Source organism: Chelonia mydas, chromosome 2 (genome assembly GCF_015237465.2).
Source record: "Chelonia mydas isolate rCheMyd1 chromosome 2, rCheMyd1.pri.v2, whole genome shotgun sequence".
Lineage (NCBI taxonomy): Eukaryota > Metazoa > Chordata > Testudines > Cheloniidae > Chelonia > Chelonia mydas.
In genome coordinates, this window is record NC_057850.1 from 60,562,097 (window position 1) to 60,583,647 (window position 21,551).

General features: G+C 42.3%; 2 protein-coding genes across 11 annotated transcripts in view; one reads left to right on the forward strand and one right to left on the reverse strand.

The window, feature by feature from the left end:
• Positions 1 to 21,551, forward strand: part of PDE7A (phosphodiesterase 7A) — a 138,947-nt gene that overhangs the window by 18,411 nt on the left and 98,985 nt on the right. Inside the window, exon 4 of one of the 10 annotated variants that reach the window (XM_037892520.1) lies at positions 5,517 to 5,638. The exons of the other annotated variants lie outside the window; for them this stretch is intronic. The gene's annotated coding sequence lies outside the window, so the exon portion shown is untranslated. The remainder of the gene's footprint in view (positions 1 to 5,516; positions 5,639 to 21,551) is intronic. 10 annotated transcript variants of the gene reach the window in all.
• RPL13A (ribosomal protein L13a) lies at positions 6,701 to 7,368 on the reverse strand. Its single transcript, XM_037892525.2, is given in 2 exon segments — positions 6,701 to 7,242; positions 7,244 to 7,368. Coding segments are annotated over 2 exon segments (615 nt in total). The 5' UTR covers positions 7,358 to 7,368; the 3' UTR covers positions 6,701 to 6,741.

Consider the following 21,551-nt stretch of genomic DNA (forward strand, 5'->3'; position numbering starts at 1 on the left):
TTCTTTTATTCTTTGTATTCTGTGAGCTGCTAAATGTAACTTGTCAAAATCGTGAGCACAACTGAGCAATGTAGGAGTGAGGTGTGGAAAACTGCTTTGGGTGGGGGTGGGAATCAGCACAGGAGAGTTGGAACGTGTAGGGATGGAGGGGCATGCATGGACTATGGTATGTAGGAAAGTCGGGGTAGCTGAGACAAAAAATACCAGCACAACTGAGTTTGTTACTTTGCAGGTCACAAACTAAAAAAAAAATTTTTAATAAAAAAAATTATACTGGACAGGTACATCTGTTAATTTTGAGCCATAAACAGGGTGCCATATTAACTCAGAATTTTTTTAAAGATGATTTTTATTTTCTCTTGCAAGGTTCCTTGACAATTTGTTTCCAGTTACAGCTTGTTTATAGTATAGGTTTCAGTGAGCTGATATTTAAGAATCTGTAACAGAACACTCCAATTTCTTTACTTCACGAGAGATTTTTTCCCCCACAAGAAACAAAGTGATGGCATTTTGATTAGAGCCCTAATTGATCGTGATGCTACAGAAGTTATCCTGTTGTAGAGTTGCTGAATGTCTCCAAACACGTATGCTCTTTGCTATAAGGTTGTTACACTGTTGGACTTCCAATGTTTACACTGAGGTGGAAGCTAAAAGATGTTTAAATTAGATTTTCTGTTGGGCATTCTTTGGAAGACCATAGAATAGATTAGGTATAGAAAGGAAAAATTAGTGGTACTCTCCCTAGGTTGGCCCATGATGTCACTTATAAGAACCGCCATACCGAGTCGGACCAGTGGTCCATCTAGCCCAGTATTCTGTCTTCCAACAGGTTTCAGAGTAAGAGCCGTGTTAGTCTGTATTTGCAAAAAGAACAGGAGGACTTGTGGCACCTTAGAGACTAACCAATTTATTTGAGCATAAGCTTTCATGAGCTACAGCTCATTTCATCGGATGCATACTGTGGAAAGTACAGAAGACGTTTTTATACACACAAACCATGAAAAAATGGTTTATCACTACAAAATGATTATCACTACAAAAGGTTTTCTCTCCCCCCACCCCACTCTCCGGTTGGTAATAGCTTATCTAAAGTGATCACTCTCCTTACAATGTGTATGATAATCAAGGTGGCCCATTTCCAGCACAAATCCAGATTTTCTCCCCACCCCCCCAACACACACACAAACCCACTCTCCTGTTGGTAATAGCTTATCTAAAGTGATGACTCTCCTTACAATGTGTATGATGATCAAGGTGGGCCACTTCCAGCACAAATCCAGGGTTTAACAAGAATGTCGGGGGGGGGGGGGGTAGGAAAAAACAAGGGGCAATAGGTTACCTTGCATAATGACTTAGCCGCTCCCAGTCTCTATTCAAGCCTAAGTTAATTGTATCCAATTTGCAAATGAATTCCAATTCAGCAGTCTCTCGCTGGAGTCTGGTTCTGAAGTTTTTCTGTTGTAATATCGCAACTTTCATGTCTGTAATCGCGTGACCAGAGAGATTGAAGTGTTCTCCAACTGGTTTATGAATGTTATAATTCTTGACATCTGATTTGTGTCCATTTATTCTTTTACATAGAGACTGTCCGTTTGACCGATATACATGGCAGAGGGGCATTGCTGGCACATGATGGCATATATCACATTGGTAGATGTGCAGGTGAACAAGCCTCTGATAGTGTGGCTGATGTTATTAGGCCCTGTGATGGTGTCCCCTGAATAGATATGTGAGCACAGTTGGCAACGGGCTTTGTTGCAAGGATAGGTTCCGAGCAGCCTCTTGTTCATATTCCGACCTATTCATGATGACAACAGCACCTCCTTTGTCAGCCTTTTTGATTATGATGTCAGAGTTGTTACTGAGGCTGTGGATGGCATTGTGTTCTGCACGGCTGAGGTTGTGGGGCAAGTGATGCTGCTTTTCCACTATTTCAGCCCGTGCTGTTGTCATCATGAATAGGTTGGAATATGAACAAGAGGCTGCTCGGCAGCTCTCCAACACCACTTTCTACAAGCCATTACCCTCTGATCCCACTGAGCGTTATCAAAAGAAACTACAGCATTTGCTCAAGAAACTCCCTGAAAAAGCACAAGATCAAATCCGCAAAGACACACCCCTGGATCTCCGACCTGGGATATTCTGTCTACTACCCAAGATCCATAAACCTGGAAATCCTGGGCGCCCCATCATCTCAGGCATTGGCACCCTGACAGCAGGATTGTCTGGCTATGTAGACTCCCTCCTCAGGCACTACGCTACCAGCACTCCCAGCTACCTTCGAGACACCACTGACTTCCTGAGGAAACTACAGTCCATCGGTGATCTTCCTGATAACACCATCCTGGCCACTATGGATGTAGAAGCCCTCTACACCAACATTCCACACAAGGATGGACTACAAGCCGTCAAGAACACTATCCCTGATAATGTCACGGCTAACCTGGTGGCTGAACTTTGTGACTTTGTCCTTACCCAGAACTATTTTACATCTGGGGACGATGTATACCTTCAAATCAGCGGCACTGCTATGGGTACCAGCATGGCCCCACAGTATGCCAAATTTTTATGGCTGACTTAGAACAACGCTTCCTCAGCTCTCGTCCCCTAACGCCCCTACTCTACTTGCGCTATATTGATGATATCTTCATCATCTGGACCCATGGAAAAGAAGCCCTTGAGGAATTCCACCACGATTTCAACAATTTCTATCCCACCATCAACCTCAGCCTGGTCCAGTCCACACAAGAGATCCACTTCCTGGACACTACAGTGCTAATAAACGATGATCACATAAACACCACCCTATACCGGAAACCTACTGACTGCTATTCCTACCTATATGCCTCCAGCTTTCACCCTGACCACACCACACGATCCATCATCTACAGCCAAGCTCTGCGATACAACCGCATTTGCTCCAACCCCTCAGACAGAGACAGACACCTACAAGATCTCTATCAAGCATTCTTACAACTACAATACCCACCTGCCGAAGTGAAGAAACAGATTGATAGAGCCAGAGGAGTTCCCAGAAGTCACGTACTAGAGGACAGGCCTAACAAAGAAAATAACAGAACGCCACTAGCCGTCACCTTCAGCCCCCAACTAAAACCCCTCCAACGCATTATTAGGGATCTACAACCTATCCTGAAGGATGACCCAACGCTCTCACAAATCTTGGGAGACAGGCCAGTCCTTGCCTACAGACAGCCCCCCAACCTGAAGCGAATACTCACCAGCAACCACATACCACACAACAGAACCACTAACCCAGGAACCTATCCTTGCAACAAAGCCCGTTGCCAGCTGTGCCCACATATCTATTCAGGGGACACCATCACAGGGCCTAATAACATCAGCCACACTATCAGAGGCTTGTTCACCTGCACATCTACCAATGTGATATGTGCCAGCAATGCCCCTCTGCCATGTACATTGGTCAAACTGGACGGTCTCTACGTAAAAGAATAAATGGACACAAATCAGATGTCAAGAATTATAACATTCATAAACCAGTTGGAGAACACTTCAATCTCTCTGGTCACGTGATTACAGACATGAAAGTTGTGATATCACAACAGAAAAACTTCAAATCCAGACTCCAGTGAGAGACTGCTGAATTGGAATTCATTTGCAAATTTGATACAAGTAACTTAGGCTTGAATAGAGACTGGGAGTGGCTAAGTCATTATGCAAGGTAACCTATTGCCCCTTGTTTTTTCCTACCCCCCCCCACCCCCCCCACACACACGTTCTTGTTAAACCCTGGATTTGTGCTGGAAATGGCCCACCTTGATTATCATGCACGTTGTAAGGAGAGTGATCACTTTAGATAAGCTATTACCAACAGGAGAGTGGGGTGGGGGGAGAGAAAACCTTTTGTAGTGATAATCACCCATTTTTTCATGGTTTGTGTGTATAAAAATGTCTTCTGTACTTTCCACAGTATGCATCCGATGAAGTGAGCTGTATCTCGCGAAAGCTTATGCTCAAATAAATTGGTTAGTCTCTAAGGTGCCACAAGTACTCCTTTTCTTTTTGTCTTCCAACAGTGGCCAGTGCCAGGTGCCCCAGAGGGAATGAACAGAACAGGTAATCATCAAGTGATCCATTCCCACTTCTGGCAAGCAGAGGCTAGGGACACTTCAGAGCATAGTTTTGCATCCCTAATAGCCATTGATGGACCTATCCTCCATGAACTTGTCTAGTTCTTTTTTGAACCCTGTTATAGTCTTGGCCTTCACAACATCCTCTGGCAAAGAGTTCCACAGGTTAAAAGTGAATTGTGTGAAGAAATGCTTCTTCACGCATAGTTCTTGTGTTATGAGAGAGTAAATAACACTTCCTTATTTACTTTCTCCAAACCAGTCATGATTTTATAGACTTCTGTCATATCCCTCCATTAGCTGTATCTTTTCCAAGCTGAAAAGTCCTAGTCTTATTAATCTCTCTTCATATGGAAGCTGTTCCATACCCCTAGTAATGTTTGTTACCCTTTTCTGTACTTTTTCCAATTCTTCTTCTTCTTGCTTCTTTCCTTTATGCCACTTTTCCTGGTGAGGGTCTCAGCAGCAGCACGAAGAGTTGGGAGAACCAGATTTCCCTTTCCTCTGCAACAGATTCCAGCTCCTCCTGGGGGATTCCCAAACATTCCCAGGCCAGCCGGGAGATATCTCTACAGCTTCTCCTGGGTCAGCCTTGAGGCCTCCTCCCAGTGAGATATGCCTGGTAGAGTTTCAAAGGAACCTCCCGGGGGAATCTTTTATCAGGTGCTCAAACCACCTCAATTCCAGTACGTCTGTTTTTTTTTTATGTGGGGCAACTACATCTGCACACAGTATTCAAGATGTGGGGGTACCATGGATTTATATAGAAGCAATGTGATATTTTCCATCTTACCACCTCTCCCTTTCCTAATAATTCCTAACGTTCTGTTAGCTTTTTTGACTGCTGCTGCTACACATTGGGTGGATGTTTTTAGAGAGCTATCCACGATGACTCCAAGACCTCTTTCTTGAGTGGTAACAGCCAATTTAGACCCCATCATTTTATATGTATAGTTAGGATTATGTTTTCCAACTCTGCATTTATCTAATAAATAATTATATTTAAATAGGGTCAGGATCATGGTATTGAAAGGAATCCACAGGGTAAGATTGGTATTCTGTCTGGGTCTGTGGTAAACAGTGTATATTTAACTAATACATTGCTTCTTCTTTTCTGATAACAGTGCATTTGCTGTTTAGTTTTTTGAAGGCTTCTTTTGCTTTTCGTGTGCACAAAGTCTGTTGTGTGTCAGTATTTTTCTATAAGCCCTCCACCACATTGTAATTCCACCTTTATTTTTGCTATAGTTTAGTGATATCCTAAGTTTTTCATACTTTCATATCTATTATATCATTTAATCTTTCTCTGCTTCTTTATTTGCTATTAATGTTGAATAACTTTACAGTAAACTCATCAACCCACTCCTTTTTTTTGTTGTGTGTTTTGGTTGTTTTTTGTTTTGGCAGAAAACTTGTCAGAGATCTCATCCACCGTGTGTTGTGGATTGAAAATATAACACGTTCTCAGGCTGTGATATTTCTTACGTCTAGACCAGGGATCGGCAACCTTTGGCTTGCAGCCCGCCAGGGTAAGCCCCTGCGGTAAGCTTTGCGGGGGCCCCTGTGGCATGGGGCCTCAGACAATTGCCCTGCTTGCTACTCCTTAATGCTGGCTCTGGCTTTTATATGCAGAAAACCAGTTGTTGTGGCACAGGTGGGCCATGGAGTTTTTATAGCATGGGGGCAGAGGGCTTGGAAAGAAAAAGGTTGAGAACCCCTGTTCTAGAGTGTAAGTCTCTGAGCATTCAGCCACTAATGCCATGAGGCGATGTGCCTCAATTTCCCCTTCCACACAGCACGTTAGATGTGTAATGTCTTTTCTTCTGTGTACTACAAGGCTAGTTACAGGCACTAACTGAAAAACATTAGTATCACAAGGCCTTTTAACATGAAGTGTGTTGTCATGTAATGAAATAGTATAACCATAAAGGCTTTTAGCACATAATGAGTTCTTATGTATCACTCCCAACATGTTCAAGGGTTTTTCCAAAAGATCATGCATCTTGTACATTTTTACAGTTTTTGGTATCAGCAACAAACTAGTCACAAGAGTTAACATTAGCATTAATATTAACATAAAATCAATTACAAGTGTACCTTTACAATCATTTTTTGTCATGCCTTTGGCTCAATACCATTGAGGTTTTGGCATTTTAGGGTTAACCTGTGGCTTCCATTTGCAGGGTAAAATTTTTCTCTTCGTTCCTGTTCTGTAGGATCAAATTCTGAGCTCACTTGCTTAACAGAATCCATTGGCTAGTTAGGTGCGTCCTCCTTGCTGACAGCTACGGGCAAGTCTTTCTCTCCCCTCTCAGGTAATTTGCATCAACACAGACACTAGCTTGTTTACCAGTTTTCAGATTCTTAACCATTTCCAATTCCAAGGCTGGACTCTGTCTTAAAGAGATACCATTCATTTTTACTAGCATGTTAGACTCAAGGTTTTTTTTGTCCTTCCATTACCAACCTCTGCTTCCATATGGAATCAGATGTCAAGTGCACTAAGATTACAAGACATATCCAAAGTGTCTAGAGATGGAAGTATGCCTGCCATCCCCTGTGTTCTCGAGAGATTAATTGCACAACTGTCCTTTTTTGAAGTGGAGGGGCTGGTTTTATTGAGGTTCAAGGCTCAGACAAAGATGCCGTATTGCTTCAGCACGTCAGTGTATCTGGCGATCTTGCCTTCCACGTTCTCCGCCTGCTTCTGCAGTTTCATCAGCTGCTTCTTCTTGTTGTAATGCAGCTTGGCTTTCTCCTTGTGTTTCTCCTCGAGGGTCGAGGTGATGGCTTGGTACTTCCAGCCAACGTCATGGGCCAGGCGCCCCAGGAAGGCGAACTTGCGCGTCAGCTTCAGGTGTACGACTTTCAGAGCAGCGGGTACCACCATCCATTTCGTCTTGTCGTATGGGGGTGGAATCCCATCAGAGACCTTCAGTCTCTCCCGGGCGACCTGGCCTTGCTTGGTCTTGTGGGGCAGCATCCCTCGGACCGTGTGCCAGAAGATGTGGCTGAGGGCGCGGAAGTGGTAGGGCCCGCAGGACGGGTTGGTGTTTATGCGTTTGTGGAGAAAGGCCAGGTACTTCAGTTTGTTGCAGTAGAAGTTCCCAGAGATGTTGATGCCCTCGCATCTCCACCACCACCACCACCACCTTGTGCCCCAGCAGGACCTGCTTGGCCACCATGGCTGCCAGGTGCCCCAAAAGGTGGCCGCGTCCATCGGTGAGCAGAACCTTGAACTCTGCCATGCTCGTGGCAGATTCAGCTACCCAGCCTTCCCTCTGAACCTGAGACACAGACTGTTCACTCAGAGAATGCATTTATGTTCCAATAACATTGTCTCCCCTACAAGCTGGTCAAGCTTATAGGGCTGTTCAAATTCCCTAACAATTTTCATTCCATCTAAAACCTTTTTAAAGCTATCCATACTGGGTCTTTCTAAAGCTGAATCAGTGGATCCATTTTCAACAGAAAAATTCTGGCTGTTAGGAACTGAAACAAATCTCTCATAAAATAAACTGTTGCCTTCTACGGACAGAAAATCATCTTTATCTACCTCAATTCACTTTCACACCCTTCAGTTACAGCAAATTGCTTGCAAAAACTGCCATGAGCTTTCTTCTCTTAGGAGCTTCTTTAAGCAACAATTCACCTTTATCTTGTTCCACAGAAGCATTGCTCTGCTGAGCCACCACCAACTCCTGAGTTTCACTTACACCCAGAATCCTCTCTGGCCCATTAGGAGGATTTTTACACAACCTTCTTTCCGGTAAGCTGCTAGTGGTAATGCCCACAAGGTATTTAGCCTGCACATCTTCGAGGGACTATTCAAGTTAAGTAGCCCATCAAAAGAACACTTACAATGGAAGATGCCCATCTACACTGAATGGACTTTCCTGTGAAAGTTCCATCTGAAATATAGGTAATGGCCTCTGTTATGACTAAGCAAAATCATGCATGGACATGTGACTTACCCATGTGACTCCAAACACCATCTTGTTCCCTGTAATTTTCCACTAGCTGTGCTGAGGGCTTTGTTTGAAACAATTGATTTCCCTTTGTGTGGCAGAAGCTATAAAAGGCCCTGGAAACATCTCCAAGTTGCCTCTTTCCTGCTCAAATATCTGGACAATGAACTTATACCATAGGAAGCATTCTAACAAAGGGACTGAAGACCTAGAAGCAACCAGAGACTTAACAAGCCAGCAGTTTATTCCGTCACTACTACAAGTCTGAACCAAGAACTTTGCAATTGTTGTATGTATTTGATTTCTTTAACCAATTTTAACTCTCTCCTTTCTTTCTTTTTATAAATAAACCTTTAGATTTTAGATACTAAAGGACTGGCAACAGCGTGATTATTGGGCAAGATCTGAGTTATATATTGACCTGGGTGTGTGGCTGGTCCTTTGGGATCAGAAGAACCTTTTTGTTTGATGAATTTGGTTTTAAAGAACCACCCATCTGTAAGTCTAGTGTTTTTGGTGGTGATACAAGGACTGGAATACCTAAGGAAACTGCTTACCTGACTTCTTGTTAGCAATTGTGGTGAAACCAATTTTTTTTTTTGTAGCTTGTTTGATATATCTTATGGGAGAATAATGACTAGTTTTGGGGTGTGTCTGCCCTATTTCTTAGCAGTTTGTACTGAATTTGGTATTCTCAGTTGTGACCCATGGAGGCATGGTAACAGACATGTTCACTCCAAAGCACGACACAAAATGCACAAATATCTGCTTCACGGGAGCATGAATCTGGGGTCACCACCAGTTTTTTCTGTTCGATTTTTTGTCTTTTTTTTGGTGGTCTTAAGGACTTCTATATGCCTTCCCACCAGTTCTTTTGATCCTTGGGATATCAAAAATCAGACAGGACAAGGCTGTGGTCATCGTGATAGCCACTTCATGGCTGAGACACTTTTGGACCTATTGCAGATGTCCAATTAGCCTCCTGTACACCTCCCAATCTGCCTGGACATAAGATCTCAGAACTGTGGTCAGATACTGCACTCAGACCCCATAGTCATCACACTTGAAGGCCTGGATGTTGGCTGGTTGAGCATTACTGATGGAGTGCTCCTTACAGGTTCAGGAAGTTCTACACAGCAGAAAACCTTCCATCAGGATGACTTACTCCCTGAAATGGAAAAGATGGGGAGTCCAAAGCAATATGGACCCAGTAGTAGTCCCAATACCAAGGATCCTTGACACTATGTTGCTCCTGAATCAGGCAGGACTGGTATTTAATTCTCTCAAGGTCCACCTGGCAGCAATATTGGCATATCATGCTCTGGTATTTTTTCTCTTATCTGATGGTATGGAAAATTCCTCAAAAAACCTCCTTCATAGTTATCTTCTGGTTAGGGGTCTGACCCACAAGTGGGATCTCAACATCCTCCTCCTAAAACTTGTGGAATCACTCCTTTTGAATCACTGTTGGAGTGCTCATTAGACCCCTTTTGTCATCAAGATAGTCTTCCTGGTTGCCATCACCTCAGCACGGAGAGTCAGTGTGTGCCAAGACTGCCTTACATATCCTACCTAAGGGATAAGATGGTGTTGAGACTACATCCCAAGTTCAGCCTGAAGATTGTCTTGGACTTTCATTTTAATTAATCATTTTCCCAGTCTTCTCAAAGTCATGCACTATGCTGGAAGAGCAAAAACTGTACTTTGGACAAGCCTAGAGCTTTGTTCTAATACCTTACTAAGGCTAGGCCTTTCCAGCTGTCCCCTTGCTTCTTTGTGGCCATTTTCCTGCTCATCTAAAAGCCAAGCCATCTTGGCTTTTACATCGAATCTCCAAGTGAATAACATGGTGCGTTTCCACTTGCTATCACCTGGCCGGTGAACGTCTTCCTCCAAACATCAAGAAATGCTCTGTCAGGGTGTAGGCAGCATCTTCTACCTGCTTCAGGAACATTTCAATCTGAGATCTGCAATTTGGAGCAACCCACTGACATTTGTCAAACATGTCCTTGACATAATGGCAGCTAGGTCAGATGTCAGTGTCAGGAAAAACAGCATTGCATTAATTTTTTTGACTGATACAGCTGAAACTCTACACTCCCACCATCCAGCCAAGGAGAATACTGTTTGCCAGTCCACTAGAGTGGGACCCAATTCTGACACACATTTGAAGAAAGATCAGTTACCCTAAAGTAACTGTGTTTCTTCAAGATGTTGGTGCGGATCCCACATTCTGCCCTCCATCCCTGCTTTCTGGAGTTCTGGAGTCTCAGCCAGCCTGGCTTTGAATTGTTGCAAACAACCCATCATTTATACCCTTGTATTGGAACATGAAGAGGCACGGAGCACATGCATAGTCATAATGGACATGTGTTTATCCAAATAAACAAAAACCCTCCAGTCTCATATGCATAGGGTGCCTGTTTATCTGTAGTGGGATCCACAAAGACTGCAGCATCTCAAAGAACCACACTTAAGTTAGGCTAAAGAACCTAAGCATTTTCATTACTGGACATATTTCAAACTCATCTTTCAGACTGAAATTTTCCAGATCTGGTCTCAGAGTGAATTTAAAAAAAAAATTAGCAAAAATGAGTCTGGGTGTGGTGAATCCTAGTCAAGCACTCCATTGTGACCACTCAGACCGCTGTGAGAGGAATCGAAGCATCTGGATCAGCAGGTGTTTTTAAGATTCCCCGAATCTTCAACATTGCAGCCGTGTTTCCTCCCTTGGCCTCTCTGGCATGCTTCTTAGAGCACTGACTCTGTCTGCTAGCCCTTCACAGAAACGGAGTCCCTCAACTCACCTAATTTAGGCCCTAAGGACCAGTGCTGACTTCCCCAAGATACCTCAGTAATCTAAACATGCCCTATCCTAGAATCTCAGATGAGATCTTCTGGATTACAGTTAAACTCTTTCGGGAGACACATGATAGTTGTGAAGAACTAGTCCTGGAGGGAATTCACACATGCAGAATTCATGTGTCTCACCCCCTCGCCACCACAGAAAATGGATTCTGCTGGAGAGGTGCTGCAGTTACACCTTTCAGCCACCCAGGGGCTGCTGTGGCATTAGAACAGAGGGCAATCAGCTTATGGGCCAGAGCAGTCAGTCACAGATAGGGAGTGGGCACCCTGACCGTGAGTCCAGGTGCAGCCACATGGGATATGTGGGGGATGGACAGTGCAGAGTATGCGGGGCTGCTGGGGATCACATAGACTGGGGTTCAGAAAGGCTAGTGGTGGGAGTAGGGGCAGCCAGCCAGGAGCTAGTGGGGTGACAGTATTGAGCCAGGGGCTGAATGGGAGTGTGGGTTCAGGGCCACATGGGGATTGGGGGGCGGTGGCTGAGTGGGGGTGCAGGGACACATGGGGATGGGACAGAAGTGCCTGACTGGGGGAGGCTAGGGGTTAGCAGGGTCTGCAGGGGGAGGCTCCCTAACTATCCCCTTCATCCACCCCAACCCCCTCTTCCATACGTCTCCCACCCACACCCAACAACCCTCCATGTTCACTTCCAGTCTCCTTCCCAGCATTTACTTCCTTCTCCCTCAGCTCCTCCATTACCCGACTCCCCCAAGCTTTTGCACTGCTTCTGAGGGGTGTGGGAAATACGTTTCTGTATTGTAGTTTAAATGCATTATTACTCAGAGATCTGTTTTAATATGCCTAGTAAGGAATCTGTTTGCCAAAAAACATCTCCTGAATCTTTTTTTGTTGTCTGTATTGTTACAGACATACTTGCTGACAGTATTTTTGAAATAAATTACCAAAATAATTGAAACTGGCTTGATTATATTGTTACCTTGGCAAATAAAATTTCTGCAAAATTTTACATACTCCCTCAGAAGTAAAGAATATAATACACAGAAGCATAGCACAGATTCCAACACCATTGTTCTTTTATGCTTAACAGATAGAAAGAGCACAAACATACAGATCATCAAGAACACAAACATCCTTTCCCCCTCTCTAGCTCATACAAACAAAGGTTTTCCATGATACTGTGAAGTTACCATGAAATTCCTGTATCAGCCAGAATTAATAATACAGATCCAGATTAATACAGATACTTCACAAATCATTGTGGGGGGCGAGTGCTCTCTTGCCACCATAAAAACCTGGGACAAATCTTTCAGGGAAGATGTTTACCTTACTGAATATTACTTCTACAGCACTCCTAGATATATTATTATTTGAAGTAGCTTTCTTGGGCACTGCATTGCATTCAACAATCTGAAAGGATGGGAGTAAAGATCACACTAATCTCCACACCATACTTTAACACCATATTGGCCTGGATCTCCATAATACCTATACTGATATGTTGGAGCAAATAAAGGTCTCGGGATGAATTCAGGTCATCTCAGTCTTCTTGGTCTTAAGACTGTCAGAAAGACTTCTCAAGTTCTTTATTTAAAAATGCAGAAACTCACATTTTATTGATCAGAGCACAGTTAATCTACTAATGCTTTGGATCCTTGTTTCTTTCTCAAATTAAACTGAAGCACTGAAGGCTGGGTTGTTGTAAATCTGAATAACTAACTGAAATACATGATATTCCTATGAAGTGAAACATATTGCATACTAGGTGACTTACTTAAGCATATTTATTCTTCAAATACCGAAGAGCTCACCTCTCTAAAATCAATAGTTTACAGTTAAGTAAAAAACAAGAACACAAAATTCCATGTTAACTAGTTAAATTTACAGTTCTTTTGTTTGTGCAGTATGCTTACCAATTTTGTTTTTGCCACACTTCAAAAAAACAGTTTGTGCTAAAAATTAGGGCTGTCAAGTGATTAAAAAATTAATTGTGATTAATCGTGCTGTTAAACAATAACAGAATACCATTTATTTAAATATTTTTGTATATTTGCTACGTATTCAAATATATTGATTTCAATTACAACATAGTAAGAATACAAAGTACTAACTTTATATTTATTTTTTTATTACAAATATTTGTACTGTAAAAAACAAATAGTAAGTTTTAATTCCCTAATACAGGTACTGTAGTGCAATCTCTTTATCATGAAAGTTGAACTTACAAATGTAGAATTATAAACAAAAAACTGCATTCAGAAATAAAACAATATAAAACTTTAGAGCCTACAAGTCCACGCAGTCCTCCTACTTGTTCAGCCAATCGCTCAGACAAACAAGTTTGTTTACATTTGCAGGAGATAATGCCGCCTGCTTCTTGTTCACAGTGTCACCTGAAAGTGAGAACAGGTATTCGCATGGCATTGTAGTAGCCTGTGTCGCAATATATTTATATGCCAGATGCGCTAAAGATTCCTATGTCCTTTCATGCTTCAGCCACCATTCTGTAGGACGTGTCCATGCTGCTAGTGGGTTCTGCTCGATAATAATCTGAAGTAGTACAGCCTGACGCATGTTCATTTTCGTCATCTGAGTCAGATGCCACCGCAGAAGGTTGAATTTCTTTTATGTTGGTTTGGGTTCTATAGCTTCCGCACTGAAGTGTTGCTCTTTTAAGACTTCTGAAAGCATGCTCCACACCTTGTCACTCTCAGATTTTGGAAGGCACTTCAGACTCTTAAACCTTGGGTTGAGTGCTGCAGGTATCTTTAGAAGTCTCACATTGGTATCTTTTTTGTGTTTTATCAGATCTGCAGTGAAATTTTTCTTTAAATGAACAATATAGCAGGAAATATATGGCAGAATGTGGGTAGAACAGAGCAGGAGACATACAGTTCTCCCCCCAAGTAGTTCAGTTACAAATTTAATTAATGCATTATTTTTTCAGCAAGAGTCATCAGCATGGAATCATGTCCTCTGGAATAGTGGCTGAAGCATGAAGGGGCATACAAATGTTTAGTATATCTGGCATATAAATACCTTGCAATGCCAGCTACAAAAGTGCCATGTGAATGCCTGTTCTCACTTTCAGGTGACATTGTAAATAAGAAGCATTATCTCCCATAAATGTGAACAAACTTGTTTGTCTTAGTGATTGGCTGAAGAAGTAAGACTGAGTAGACTTGTAGGCTCTAAAGTTTTACATTGGTTTTTTTTTTTGAGTTGTGTTACAAAATAAAAATCTATATTTGTAAGTTGCACTTCCATGACAGAGATTGTACTACAGTACTTGTATGAGGAGAACTGAAAAATTCTGTTTATTTTGTTTATCATTTTTACAGTGCAAATATTTGTAGTCAAGAATAATATAAAGTGAGTACTGTACACTTTGTATTCTGTTATAATTAAAATGAATATATTTGAAAATGTAGAAAAACATCCAAAATATTTAATACATTTCAATTGGTATTCTATTGTTTATCAGTGCATTTAAAACTGCAATTAATCTTGATTAAGTTTTTTGAGTTAATCGCATGAGTTAACTGTGGTTAATCGACAGTCCTACTAAAAATATATTTTATTTGATGCTGTAATGGCTAGACAGGAGTTACATGTCTTAAAAATTAACAATTCTGAATTCACATGTCTGTCTTCCCTTATTCCACCCATTAATCATGCCTCTTCCTCCAGTCATCAGTGTGTGCACCTGTGTTCCCTGTAAGCTGCATGCTTGAGTGGCAGCACAGCAGAGAATTAAGTGCTGCCCAGCTGATTAGGATGGCAGCATGTGGTCAGGTGCCCCTCCCCCCACGTTGCTCCCTCCTGCTGCCTGTGCAGAGCAGGGGCGGGAGAGGAGGGTGCTGGTGTCAAGGTGTCCCCCTCTCCCAGCCCCTGTACCCCATCTCCGCAGAGCAGGGCAGAGGGGACACAGCCTAACTCAGGACTCTGAGCTGCTGTGGGGAAGGGTGAATGACTTTCTTAAAGAGACAGTGCACTGTTTCTGAGATTTCCCTAGCTGTAGCGGTCTGTCTCTCTCCCCCCTCATCCCCCCATGTGCCCCATCTCCGCAGAGCAGGGGAGACGAGACAGAAGGACTCAGGACAGAGCAGGAGAGCTTTCAGTGAGTGTCTTAAAGAGAAAGCATAGGGCATCTTTCAGAAACGTTCCCAGCAGACAGCACACACTTTGTGTGTGTATGTGTGTCTGTCACACACACACACATACACACTGACTCTGTCACACACACACACACACACAGCATGGGGAAATTCTCTCATGTTTTTGTGTTAGAGAAGATGTAAGGTCTCTATCTCCTTCTGTCTTGAGTTTGTTCCTAAATTTGTTGAGGACTTAAGTTTCCCTAGCCTCCATAGTATTTCTGTATATATGAAATTTGATCTGTGGCTGTTTGCCTCAAATATCTCATTCCATAACAGCCACCAGCCCAACTCACAAGTGGTAGTGTCTTCATTTCTTCATCAGCGGATCATTCTCTGCACAAAATACTCACATGTGGCTCGTCTCCCAAAAGCCTGACTATGATGACATTTTATTTCAGAAGACAAAGTACTCACATTCTCTTATCTCAAAGATTGGCTGATGAAGATTTAGATATCACAGAGCGTGCAATCTGTCTTGCAAAAACTTACACCCTATTTGAATCCTTAGACCAAAGGATAAACTAAGAGAAATTTACCTTTTTCATAATCAGAAGATAGTTTATTGATTCAACTACAGATTAAATGATAGCAAACGTGAAGTTGACTCCAGAAAGATTTCAAGAACTGTTCAGTCAACACAACACCTTTAAGACCTAGCTCAGATGTTCTTTATGGCTACTGGACATAGTGAATCCTCATAATCCCATTTGATTATCCCATTTTATTCAATATCTTCATAAATAATCTGGAGGATGGTGTGGATTGCACCCTCAGCAAGTTTGCAGATGACACTAAACTGGGAGGAGAGGTAGATACGCTGGAGGGTAGGGATAGGATACAGCGGGACCTAGACAAATTGGAGGATTGGGCCAAAAGAAATCTGATGAGGTTCAACAAGGACAAATGCAGAGTCCTGCACTTAGGACGGAAGAATCCAATGCACTGCTACAGACTAGGGACTGAATGGCTCAGCAGCAGTTCTGCAGAAAAGGACCTAGGGGTTACAGTGGACAAGAAGTTGGATATGAGTCAACAGTGTGCCCTTGTTGCCAAGAAGGCCAATGGCATTTTGGGCTGTATAAGTAGGGACATTGCCAGCAGATCGAGGGACGTGATCGTTCCCCTCTATTCGACATTGGTGAGGCCTCATCTGGAGTACTGTGTCCAGTTTTGGGCCCCACGCTACAAGAAGGGTGTGGAAAAATTGGAAAGAGTCCAGCGGAGGGCAACAAAACTGATTAGGGGACTGGAACACATGACGAGGAGGAGAGGCTGAGGGAACTGGGGATGTTTAGTCTTCAGAAGAGAAGAATGAGGGGGGATTTGATAGCTGCTTTCAACTACCTGAAAGGGGGTTCCAAAGAGGATGGCTCTAGACTGTTCTCAGTGGTAGCAAATGACAGAACAAGGAGTAATGGTCTCAAGTTGCAGGGGGGAGATTTAGGTTGGATATTAGGAAAAACTTTTTCACTAGGAGGGTGGTGAAACACTGGAATGCGTTACTTAGGGAGGTGGTGGAATCTCCTTCCCTAGAAGTTTTTAAGGTCAGGCTTGACAAAGCCGTGGCTGGGATGATTTGATTGGGGATGGGTCCTGCTTTGAGCGGGGGTTGGACTAGATGATCTCCTGAGGTCCCTTCCAACCCTGATATTCTATGATAGGTTGAGAATGAGGCATCATTTGTAACCAAAGACTTTCTGCCTTTCACAACTTAGACACTATGGTGTGTTTCTCAAGATGACCTGCAGAGCTTAATGTGGTGGACAAACACTGAGGGGGTCTACTTCAAATTGCTAGTCCTTTCTGTAGTCTTTGTGATTATCTCCAAGAAAGGGTGGATGATATATTGAACTGGCTGACAGTTCAAAGCATTTGAACGATTACAGAGACCAGATTACACGAGGTGTGTTGGATTTTGTCAATTCCTTCCACACATTGAAGGGAAGGTATTGCTGTTGTACTGTAAATTGCCTGAGTGGGACTCTTGTCCAGTCTTCTGTGTTGATGCTTCTTTGAGATGGTGTTTGCCATCTTATCACATGTGTGATATTACACCCATTCAGGCAAGGGAAACATGGTTATGGACACTGTCACTCTTTGGAAGACAGGATACTTGGTATTCTGTAATGTGGAGAAAAAATACCTCTGCAGTCTTGCTTCAGAGGGTGACAGCTTCCTTCTGACTGAACAGAGACCTACATTATTTGCATGTGTATTCTCTGATATGAACGTCTAGGGATCAAGAAAATCAAGTATAAAGGTTCAAATTCTACTGATAGTTGTTACATGGAATTCATAAACAATGCGGTGCCTAGAACATCTCCTTACTAAAGCTCCAGAAAGTTTGACTCTGATGCAGTGTGCAGACATGTCCCGAGAGACTGTATATACTGACAATATACTTAAAAAATTTCAGTTCGAAGAGAGAGACTTTTAATCTCGTATTTTCCAAGTTTATATAAAGTGTACACATTTTCTTCAAAAATTATTTAACCATTATATAATGCATAGCTGTAGTGAGGTGGACTAGGCCCAAAGGCCCCCTGCTGGAGGCAGGATGGTTCTGCCACACCCATCTCAGGAAAGGAGCAGTGGAGAGGTTCTCCAAGCAGCCTAGAGTGATTGTGAGGAAGCAACTAATCAGAGGGGCTGCCGTTACGGCCAATCAGGCCAGGAGGGCCCTATAAAAAGGAGCTACAGACCAGAGCAGTGGTTGGTTGCTGCTTAGAGCTGGAGAAGAAAGGACTGCGTGCCTGGGTGGAAGAGCAGCGGGACTATGGACAGCTAAGTCTGCTGGCAGGGACCAGGGGAGCGAGAGGCTCCTGGCTGGCTGGTAGGACTGAGCCAAAGACAGTCTTCTTGCAGGGACCGGGGGAGCAAGAAGTGTTCCTGGCTGGCTGATATGACTAAGCCAAAGAGAGAGTTTGCTAGCAGAGATGGGGGGAGCAATGAAGGAGTTCCTGGATGGTTGTGGGGACTGAGTAGGGACGGAGCCTGGGGAAGGCCATAGGATGATAGTGCCTCCAGGGAAGAAGTCCTGGGGATACAGCCCCATACCAGAGCTGATAGGTTTAAAGATTGCAGACGCACCCAATCAGAGGGGGCGCTCACGAGAGGTGGGTGCCAACCCTGTTACAATTGCATTAATTATAATTTGCATGATTTGAGTACAAAATGCCTTGTGTGTCAATGCAAATTAAAAATTACTTTTGCATCCTTGTTCTTTTCTTTCAAATACAATAGGTGAAGCATCATAATTACAGCTGTTAGAATACATACATCTTTTGTTCTGTAGTTCTTAAACATTACTGGAGGGTATTCAAATTAAGGAACACAAGAGGCCGTTCTCTTATTAATTTAGTGGTAACTAAGTGAAAATTTCAGGTTTATGTTTCTAGTAAGCCTAACTTATGTTAAAATTGAGTCTGCGGTATTTCTGGAGCAAATTAATTTGGTTGCCCCTTTTTCTAACTTAATCTATTAATAGAAAAAATGTGGGAAGGAAAACTCTTTAGTTACAAATTACTTTATAAATATAGGGTGATGCAGCATATACTTAAATTTCCTCCACAAAAATAGACATTGGAGGATAAAGTTTAAAAATAGTCGTATCTTAAATATTTGAGCTTCCTGGAATAGATTTTGAAATTAATTTGATTTATTTCCCAACATCTAACATCACAAAATCATAATAACTTCACTGGTTAATAATAAGCTTCATTGGTTGTGCACTGTATGTATTATCTTCATTCAGTTGCCTTGAAATATGGGACTGCTCTGATATAACTCATCTCTAATCTGTAAGGAAAATTTCTGAAAGTTTCTCAAGTTATGAGAAGCATGGAAAGAGTTACTGTTTAAAAATGTTGGAAAAACAACAATTCTCTCTTCCCAGGGTTGTGGATGGGGAAATTACATATGCTTGGATTTTACTGTATTCTGTGTCTGTAAAAGGTATATTACACTTTTTTGTGTGTGTATTTTCATTTTGTTGGGCTTGTACCCCATTTGGCATTCAGGCAGGTGAATTTCTCGACAGTAAAACAGATCTGTCTGGTGGAGCAATCACTCTCGTGTCATCAGAAGACCATTTTTTACTCCAGGTTCTTTGCTGTGATTAAAAAGTTCCGCAGGTGCTGATCTGACTCTGGACTTGTGCATCCTCATTCATACACAGAACTTATTTCAGGATAGAGTCTTGACTTCGTCGACGGATTAGAAGAGATGAAGTGCTTTTATGGTGAATCTGTCTATATAGGGGAATCTTGGAAAGGACTCAGAAAATTGACAATCCACTTAAAGAGGGTTTCTATAAGATCACAGGGCATTTAATCAAGATACTGAAGGCATAATTGTACGCTTTGCCAAGGATGAAATTATTTTGTGGTTCGAGAGTGACAAGACCCCGTTTATGTTTTCCAGATGTCTGCTTGGAGGTCCACACACGTCTTTCATGAATAATTACAAAATTGATTTGCTCTTTTTCATAAAAAGCTGCTTTTGGATATAGCTGAACAGTTTATGCTGCATGCTCGTAAAGTCTCTTGCAACCTTCCATCTCTGCTACTTGGTTTAATATTTTGTATCCACTTACACACATTCTTCTGGAATGGACAGTGAGTTTTTTTAGTGCTTGCTACTTTTTAGTCGCTCATTTGTCTGAGGCTTGGGACTGTCACTTAGAATATAATTGAACACAAGGAGACATATTATTTTTGCATGTTTCACCAGAGCTACATGTGTGTGATCTGAGTGTACAAATGGCTTATCTTGCAAATCAGTTTTCAGTTAAGGGGACACTCAACGTGAAATTAGTTGGCTTGCCCCCCAACCCTTCTTGGAATTTGTTTTTAAATTTCAAACCAGGTTTGTCTTTCTCCCCAGTTGCTATGTAAATTACCCACAAAAATAGGATGTCACATGCACAGGAGAGGTGTCAGGAGCTCAGATCCTTCTACTGGATATGCATGTTAAGGAGGAAGCTGGAGGAAAAGGATGGCCCTGCTGCTCTTGGCTCCTGCTTTCTGTGGAGGGAGACAAGAATAAGGGATCTTAGCTTGGCTACTTTTCTACTCCCTGCCCCTGTGAACTGAAATGGGGAAACCCCCGATGAATCTGTTTTGATTCCACTTCTTTTTCCAACTCTGTCTAAAGAAAGCTAATTGTGTGTCTCTTCTATTCCTTCAATATCTCCACCTCTCTTCCCCTAAGTGAAGACTCAGACCTGTGTGTGGGAGATGACCTCTCTCTAGAAGAGCAAGCTATCCTTGATCATTCTTGGATCTTTGGGATGGGTGGGGCTTCTCCATTCATTCCTTCCTAGGTTCACCTGGTTTTTCTAATCCCTACTTTGCCCTTAGGTCCTGAAGATGGCTGCGTGGGTTGTTTCTTCCAGCCTCTGCTAAAAGCTTTTGGGGCACCATTTCAAGGTCCAGCAATTGAAGGAGTCTCCCCCCGTCTCCTTCTCAGGTTTCTTGTCCTGAGTAGGTGTCTGGGGAGTGAATAAGAATATCTAGGCTCCCACTGCTCTTTAGTCAGTTGCAGGGGTCCAGACAAGAGGTGATTCTCCAGCATGAAACTACAAAGAGCAGGAGTAGCTCTGTTTGGGTTACCAAATAACATCACCTTGCAGAGTACAAAGAGCATGCATATGAGCACCTTCTACAGTCCTGCTTAAGGGTTATGTCTTTCTTGCTAATGCATAAGGCAGGAAGTGAAACAGTCAGTAAAACAGTGAAACTGACTGTACACAAAATGCTGTCAAACGCATGTTATAAAACTGGAAAAAGAGAACTTTGATTTTAAGTTAACCATATTTACTACTTGTAAGAAGTATGCAAAAATCTTTAGAGAAAAAAATATAATTTCAAGCTGGTGTCCCTTTAAAAAAAAAAAATTAGGTGGTAAGGAGAAATGATTCTTTTGTTGAAACCTAATGTTATATTTTTAGTTTCAGCCAGGATGCACTAGAGGTGGTTTCAGTTTAATACCTGCAGGTTTTCCCCCATCTTTGCTTCTCATTTGCAAAAGCTAAATACTGTGTGTTCACCAAGCAACCACACCTTCTCTTACTTAAATCTCTATTTAAGCCTCTTCTGTGGTGCTCACAAGAAGCTAATTTGACAGGGTTAAAATAAAACCAAATACCTGTGTTGCATCTCCATGGCTTCCTAACATGTCCTGTGTTTACGCTGCAAAATGTACAGAAAATATTTGACCACGATCCTCTTGTCAAGTACAAAACACATCATTGGTGTTGAACAAAAATGTTAGAGGTATCTGTGTGTGTGGACAATTCAGATAGTGATTTATCTAAAAGCCTCTACTGCAGTTGGCCAATAACTGAATTTGGAACATTAGTTTAAACAAAGCTAAATGACTTCTGACATAGTCAGTCTTAAACTCTTCTAGTTTATTTACCTGTTGCTTTAAGTCTTACTAAGTTTAGAGAATCTTTCTGGTACTGGTGTAAAGACCGAAATAACACA